The 8,530-nt window shown below is 48.1% G+C and overlaps 1 protein-coding gene across 1 annotated transcript in view; it reads right to left on the bottom strand.

Moving 5' to 3' along the window:
- Positions 1 to 3,554, bottom strand: part of Lis-1 (LisH and WD40 domain-containing Lis-1) — a 56,608-nt gene extending 53,054 nt beyond the window's left edge. Inside the window, exons 1-2 of the mRNA XM_084597426.1 lie at positions 3,401 to 3,554; positions 2,359 to 2,487 (exon numbers count right to left, since the gene is read on the bottom strand). Of these exons, the coding sequence (XP_084453552.1) occupies positions 2,359 to 2,396 (38 nt within the window). The 5' untranslated portion in view covers positions 2,397 to 2,487; positions 3,401 to 3,554. The remainder of the gene's footprint in view (positions 1 to 2,358; positions 2,488 to 3,400) is intronic.
- Between the last annotated feature and the right edge of the window lie 4,976 nt (positions 3,555 to 8,530).

The following is an 8,530-nucleotide window of genomic DNA, read 5'->3' on the forward strand; positions in this document are numbered from 1 at the left end:
GGGATATACTGCTGTCACACGAGCACGGCTGAACTCCTTTTAACTCCCTTCAACCAAGGTAGTCTTTATCTCAATGGAGGAAGTTCCTAGCGTAAGGAGTTCCAATCATCTCCCTCGAGCAGGTAAAGGGAGTACTCTGGTTCCCCGTGAGCTTTAGTGCAGGTTTTAAAAGAAGCACTTAAGCATTAATTTTGCGTTTTTAACTAATTTTAATACTGTAGCCCAACGTAGAGCATGGAAAAAAGGAAATGCGCTAATATCGAAGCATACACGCAAGAATTTTGCAAGCACATTGTGGCCAGCAGAAAGGACAAACCCACTATGCTAGTAAAAGTACCAGTGCATTCCTTTCATATGAATGAAGGCACATTTATATTTTAAATTCAATTTAAACTGTTGAAAAAAAAGCAGATAAAAATTAATTTACATGTTTCTAACTTGATTATTTTATATGCATACACAAAACGAACAGCGCCTAATGGGACCCTGACGGCGTCTTTGAGGAGCTCGTTCTTAGCCGTGTGACACGGCAACAACTCCTTTGGGGCTGAACTCCCTGCGTGGTCCTTTATGGAAAAGAAGCTCGAGGGAGTTGGGACTTGACCGTGTGAGGGAGTGAATTACGACAATTTCATACTTTCTTGTATCCTATTTAGCGGTGGCAGTAACCATGTTGTAGTGTAAATGCAAGCCTCCTAACTCCACTGTCTTTGACGAAGCCATGCATCTTCGGCCTACTGAATGCAACAAGTCCGCCTTTCTTTTTTGTACTTCCACGCACACAGACACCATGCAACAACTTCCAGTCTATTAAAATTTATGCTTGAGCTGTTGATTTGTTTCGCAGTCAGCAGCCACAATTTTGCACACCACAACAATCACCTTTTAGGCAACACAGTCTCCAACTAAGTGAGGGGAACTCTATGCAATCCGCGATGCTATGGAGGCCATAAATAAAATAGATTCGATAACAGAAGCCCACATCTATACAGACTCCTTAGCCGCCATAAAACAACTAAAGAAAGTGACTAAGACGCTATTTGTTACCCAGGAAATCCACGCACTCAATAAAAAAACAAAGATAAGCATCCAGATTCATTGGACACAAGACAATGCTGAGAACGCTGAGCAGAGAAAAGTTGACCACCTCACACACGAAGTTCCACACACTAATGCGCCCCCCACCAGGCTCCCTTTCGATGCCCGCTCCGCTGTTTCCATTTTAGCATCCTCTTTAAGGAAAAGTACACGTGCCCTCATTCCCCCGTGTACATTCCCACTCCCTCGTAACTTAACGAGATTGGAGGAGGTTTCCCTTAGAAGGATAAGAGCTGGGGCGGCCCTTACCCCGTCGGTAAAATGCCGATGGGAATCGCAAGCTGAAATCGGACCAACAACATGCCCAAAGTGTTCCACACCAGCTGCAGAAGTGGATGTTCGTCACCTGCTATGGACTTGTGCAGGGACAAGGGAATCAAGGACAAAGATTCTGCGCGAAGTGGGTCTAACCACAACAAGGGAAGATGACTTTTCTAAATGGCTCACCGACAACGCTAAGAGCGGGAGCCTGCTCCGGTTCCTCACGGAAAACCATTTACATGAGTTTATATAATATGTCTTATGGCAAGTTTGCGTACAAAAAAAAAAAAGAAAAAAAAAGTGAGGGGACCTCCTGTAAGCCATCTCCACGCTTCCAAAAACGGTACGCGCACAAGGATCGATACTCGGACAGCGGGGAACAATAACCTTGGCGAGGAGGAAAACGCGGCCACCACCTATGGCAGAGACCAAAACAAGCGGCTCCCTTCCCCGCAGGAGGTTCACCGCATGCTAGCTACCGTCCACGCGTGAGCGACCGCAATTATGAGGAGGCTCCTCCGTCCACGGTGGGGGTCCTCGGTCCCCCGAGGACACAATATCCATTCGGCCGTTAATCCTTGGTAACCGGTTCCAGACACAAGGGTGTTAGCTCTTTTCTTTCGAGCATTCTGACCGGGATTAAGGGGAGCTTCCTCGGAGAGCACGTTTTTGGCCAACAGCATGTGAAAATGTGCGTCGAGATGGCAGAGCAGAGAAAGCGAGAAGCCGGAAAGGTCGCTTAGCTGCCCTCATGCAGACTGGGCAAAAAACAAACACAAAACAAAGTCGCATGGGCAACCAGCAGCCTCGGGAAGGCGTCAAGTCATGCGAGACCGCTACATACACACAGGCGCGCGCGCGCGGGAGTCATTGCGCTCCCACAGGAGCACTCGTCTTTTCGCTCGAGCGGATCGCCGTAGGGGCGCCCGAGGGCCAGATGGACAACGCGCACATGCCAAGGTCGAACAATAAAAAAAGCATAAGAACGTCTGTACTCACAGTTCTTCTCTCTGCCTCTGCGACAACACCATTTTCATAGTCCGGGAGCGTTTGTGTGTTCACGTAATCCAAGTGATTCCTCTTCGGCACGAAGGGTCGAGGAGCTGGCTTCAAGGCTGTTGCCTCCACCTTGGCACCAAGGAGTAGGGGACAGTCAGACTGGCAACCGTGAATCTTCCCCGCCGCCGACCCCGATCCGAGCGAAACCTCGACCCTGCCTTTAGCAGCACGCCTACCGCGCGGGCAGAGCCCCTCGGCGCCGTCAATTAGGCATAAAGCGCTACGACGGCGGCGACGGGCCGGCCCCCCGCCACCGGCCAGCGCTCATTTCGCCGTCAAGATGACCCACACTCGCGGACTAAGCTATTCGGCCGCCGTTCAGTTACGCAAGTGTTATTGCCTGTTCGGGCCCGCGGAAGCCAACAGCTGCTCTAACGAATCCCGGTGACGTCAAGACCGAATCGGTGGCCGCCGAGAAGGTTGCTGCGTCCCGTAGTACGAGGAGACCGCTGCTTTCCCAACACTCCCAACTGGTCACAGCTTCCGTAATGCTCAGTCGCTCGGGAACGCGCCTCCACTGTCAGTCGTGTCTGGGAAACGAGTACGGCGGGACGTTCACTGGCCAAGAAAAACCGATTGTTCGCACGCGGTCAGAATCAGCAAGAAAACAATTCCTGTTTGCGTAGGCTGGCAGCGATCTCCTCTCTCGCGAGCATCCGTGCGCTCCCGTCGGTTTCGATGAAACCTACGACTGACAGGCGTGTCGATGCAAGAAGGCGCCGCCTAGACATTGAACGGCTGTTTGAGGCCTATACGTGCTGATTCGCGCATCCGATCAGACGTGAAGGCGGCTACGAGACGTCCGTCAGCGAGCCCGTTTTTCAGCTGCTCGCTGATGTCTTTAGGCCTAGACCATAAGCAGTCCTATCAAGCGAACGGCCGACCGCACAAAAGCGATGCCGACGGCGAGCGCGCTCTTTCCCAGCGACAAATTTCGCGAAGAGGCTGGCGGCAGCAAAAAAAGACTCCCGAAAGCACTCACCTGGTGGTGCTCGCTAATTCATTCATTCCCAAAATATGAGATTTAAAGAGAAACACATTCGTTTGTCACCACACTTCCCACAATCCCATGCTCCGCACCAGCAGCAGCAGCGCCAACGGGCGCCAGCAGCAAAACGATACGCGAAATCTCGCCGCTTCCCGTCTTGCGTGATACTCGACGAGAGTACGGAATCAATCAAAACTGACGCGCCGAGCCGGAGACGCGTTGGTTTCACACGGCGTCGAAATCGAAATTATTGCGAGCGGAAGCAATTTCGGTTCTTCAGTGCCTCAGATGCGTATATGCATCAACATCGACGCTGGCACGTTTTGACACTTTACTTTCCATGTACCGCGTTGCGCAATTACTTTAGTACTACACCTAATTTGTTCGAGGCACTCCTGACTGGGTCTGAAGAAGTGAGGTATTCTCCTCGCTTGCGGCGATGTCGAAGCAAATACAAATCGCCGTCCTAGTTAAAAAAAAAAAAAAAATGGAGGAGCCTTATCCTAGTTAGGGTGTCTATCCTAGTCATGTTTGTGGCGCCATCATGTGGTGTTTGCAGCAACGCTGCTTTTGAGATATGGCGGAGGAAGGCGCTGATGGGGTGAAGAGCTAGCTTTATCGTTTGTTTCAGTAATAATAACTTAGCCTCAGCTTAATTTGCCAAAATTTCAATAAATCTGTTTTTTTTTTGTATGTAGCAAAATATATTTTTTAACTTGTAGCGCGACGAGATGGAGAAAGCTGGTCATCGCGGGTACAGTGGCTATAATCGCGGGTCTTGTGCTTCACCGTCTCCACAGACAGTGCGAATATCCGATTTCTGACTGTTAGGCAAGTACACGAAACAAATTTGTATACATAAAAATACTGACAACCAAATGCCATTTCTGTGCGGAGTTTGAGGTTTCAACGCCCGAAAGGTTAAGGTTTAGTATAGAAAAGCTTAATTGATAAATATTCTCAGAAGAATATCAACAATTTCCTTAAAGGGACCAAACACTGCACCCTATATAAGTAGCCACAATATAAGTACCAAAATTTTTCCACTGCAATGGAAATTTAGCTCTGGTCTAGTTAGAAATGGCGTAAAAAATTCTTGCTGAGAATGTTTCACTGGTGCATGCACCCATTTATGCAGTCCGACGCCAGAAACCACGATCCGATCGGTAATTGGTAATTGGGCCCGCCGGGGTGGTGCAACGTGGTAAGACGCCCGACTACTGTGCCACAGTACCCGGGTTCGATACCAACCGCGGCGGCTGCATTCCCCAAGAGCCTTCAACCTAGCTCTCACATACGGGGAACTAATACAATGCTTCAAATTAGAACGAAAACGATACACAGAACAGCACAAAGACCTCAGTAGACAGGAGACAGTAACCTGGAGGAACATACATGCTAGGAGTACATTCCCAAACCTAGCAAAGTACCACAAAATCTGGCCCGAAAAATTCAAAAGTCTCGGACATCCTTCGCATGATATGGAACAGGCAAAGAGCAATTAGAGAAATATAAAGCTCGAGCTCCCAGCCAAGCGGAGTGGGAGGCAGAGCTGGCCCACACGGGTTTCTGAGCAGCGTAGCCTGCTCACCAGGGCCCGGGAGACAGCCCAGCTGGCCAATAGTATCCTAGCTGGACTGAGCTAGAAAAAAAAAACACCCACGTTATTCCGTTAAACACTTAAAGTTTACTCTCTCTCTTCCTCGATGGAGGCTAGACGAAGAGGCGTCCGTGTGCTGTGCGATGCCAGCGCACGTGAAATTTCCCCAGGTGGCCGAAATTACACCGTAGCTCGCCCACGGCTCCTCTTCATCCCTTTCCTTACAGCGCGGTTTAGGTGTCCACAGAAAGAAGTGGTGACAGATACTGCGCCCTTCCCTTCATGTTAACCTATTATTACTATTATTATTGATGATTGTGCATTCGCAAAATTGGGTGCTTTCTGAAAATTAATATATGTGAATCTCACCCAACCGCCAGACAGTAAATATACTTTTAGAGTAGGATAGCTTTCATTTTATGCGAAGCATATTGCTAGAGGTAAACCACAGCCTTTCGTGACGGTTACACGCCGTGCAATGTGGAATGCTACGTCACACCACGTGATACGCTGACGTCACGACAGAGGAGAGACGGGGGGGGGGGGTCCAGCTCGCGCCGTCGGCTGCGGTTGCACGCCGTGCGGAACCAGCATGAACGAGTCATGCTATTACCTAGTTTTATGCGGTGGGAAAGCATTGTGCATTCCAAGTTTAAACCGTGTAAAAGCACGTGCAACCAAGGAAAGAAAAGTTTAGCCAAGTGTAACCATGGAAAGTCGAGTTTAGCAATCAATATGCTTCGCATCTGACCAGGCTTAACCAAACTAAGCCTCAGCCATTTTTCTACATTCAAGGCTGTTAAGGATGTGATGGGGACGGAGGTGGTGAAAGGTGGCAGTTCTTGGCCCTGCGGGGCTGGGACGGTGGGTCGACGCTGCTTGCGGCGGGGGCTAGCCAGCCATCGAATTTTTATCTATTGTAGGCCGTCATTGCACCCGCCACCGCTTAGGTGGTGGACGACGGCCATTGTTGCGGCACGTGTCTTTCTCTCCCTCTTCTTTTTCTTTCTTCTCTATTTTCTCTTCTGTCCGCCCCGCCGGGGTGGTGCAGTGGTAAGACGCCCGACTACTGTGCCGGTCCAGGGAGTACCCGGGTTCGAACCAGACCTCGGCGGCTGCGTTTTGATGGAGGCGAAACGAAGAGGCGTCCGTGTGCTGTGCGATGTCAGCGCACGTTAAAGATCCCCAGGTGGTCGAAATTACTCCGTAACCCTCCACTACGGCTCCTCTTTCTCTCTTTCCACTTTCACTCCCACCTTCCCTTACGGCGCGGTTGAGGTGTCCACAGAAAACAAGTGAGACAGTTACCACGCCTTTCATCATCATCAGCCTGATTATACCCACTGCAGGGCGAAGGCCTCTCCCATATTTCTCCACTTAACCCGGTTCTGTGCTAGCTGCATCCACTTGACCCCTGCGAACTTCTTAATCTCATCCGCCCACCTAACTTTCTGCCGCCCCCTGCTACGCTTTCCTTCCCTTGGAATCCAGTTTGTTACCCTCAGCGACCATCGGTTATCCTCTCTTCGCACTACATGTCCTGCCCATGTCCATTTCTTCTTCTTAATTTCTACTAGAATGTCGGTAACTTGAGTTATTTCTCTGACCCACTCTGCACGCTTTCTATCTCTTAATGTTACCCCTACCATTTTTCGTTCCATAGCCCTCTGGGTTGTCCTCAATTTAAGTAGAACTCTCTTGGTTAGCCTCCACGTTTCAGCCCCATAGGTGAGTACAGGCAAGATGCAACAGGCAAGATGCACGCCTTTCCCTTCCTATAAATCAATCTCTTCTGTCAGCACGAGGCAGCGGAGGTGGCTCAGCTACAGAGCCAGAAGCAGGCCCGTGCATTTTCTTTCCTTCTTCCCACAGACACAACAACAGGATGTGATGGCACAGGGATTTGTGCATTGTCAAAAGCTTCACTGCAATGTGGTTACCTACTTCATGAAAGATAGTTTTAAAAAAGTGGTGCCATCTAGTGACAAAATTTAAAAGCACATAATCGGCATGCGAAGGGTGCTCTAAGCCTCAGGTCATCCTTATGAATAAAGGTTTATGAATGAATGAATGAATGACGGGTGCTTTGCTTTTCACCAAATGGCACTGAAGAGAGTGCAGGCGGATATAAAACATAAGCACTCATGAAGGAGGAAAGAAAACTACTCTGCACAATTAAAAAAAGTGACATTTTCCCGAGATCTCATACATGGGGTACTACATTGACAATGGCAGCGTTTCCCCACAAGATGGCGGTTCACTGTCATATTAAAATTGTGAATTCTTATCATGGATACTGTAGTGATCAATCTCTACAATATGCAGCAAGAACTTCATTTCCACCGTAATCTCATGGCAGCAAGGAGCAAGGTTCATCTAAACTGAGTGGTATCTGAGGGTCTGTTGAACTTCCTTAATAAACATTTGATTTTGTTGAATGATGTAAACCCAATTTCTGCTTTTTACAGAGCACTAACAATTGCTCCTTTAATTTTTTTCTTTCACCAGTGCTTGTCATGTCTCATGCTTTGTGCTCTCTACTGCACCTTTCAATAAAACTTGCAGAGGTTCAACTATCCTTGAACCAAGTTTCATGTGCGTAAGCCATTAAATGCATCCAGCTGCAGTCTCTGCTGCCGCTTTGATCTTGGCTCACTTTTGTGCTTGGTACACTCTTCGGCAGAAGGCCAGTTTTCTCGTTGTTCAGCTGGTCTAGCTCTCAGCAGCCTGTCTGGAATGGCTGCGGTCTTTGTTGTCTTTAGCAAGGGTGGCGTCCTCAATGCCACGCCGCCTCTTTTTGTCACACCACCTGGTGGATTCACGCGATACTACGCTTCTGGACCTCGCCCGCACTCACCCAGATGGTGCATGTGTGTAGCACATTTACCTCAACCCGTGTACCTGGGTCCAAATCCTTTGTGTGGAAGACCTACATGTGGACACAAATGTCAAGGTGATTTTGCTAGGCTCTGAACATCCAAGTTGGTGCTTTTGCACTCATAATGCTTGGTGAAACACTCAGCCAGGTATGCACGGTCCGCTATTTTTTTTTTTGCATATATTTTGTCACCAGTAGCAACATCATTTTTTTTACATTAAAGCATAATAAGCACTTTCAAAATACAATACTTCTATAGATCCTCTGGATGTAATAAGAAAGAGCATTACGATTATTTTAATTTCCACTGACATTTTAATGCAATTTTGCAAATCCCTGCAAAGGTTTAATAGAGTGTATGGACACCAAATTTTGGTTGTATTTTTCTTGTCAATGATATGTAAGACATTAGCCTACATAGATAACCTCACAATATTTATTTACGACCAACAGATTATGTATAAGTGAAATATTTTTCCTCACCTGCTTCAGTTTCTGCAGCCGAGTTATATAGCTATGATGTTATTAAGCATAGGTTCAAAGTGGTTACAAGAGATGTCGAAAACCTGATAAATGCTGCTTCTTCGCTAGCTGAGAGTCCTGTTCTTTAGGTAGGCTGGTTTTAGTGTTGTGAATTAAAATGACA

Source organism: Amblyomma maculatum, chromosome 3 (genome assembly GCF_055883805.1).
Source record: "Amblyomma maculatum isolate TAMU_Amacu chromosome 3, ASM5588380v1, whole genome shotgun sequence".
Lineage (NCBI taxonomy): Eukaryota > Metazoa > Arthropoda > Arachnida > Ixodida > Ixodidae > Amblyomma > Amblyomma maculatum.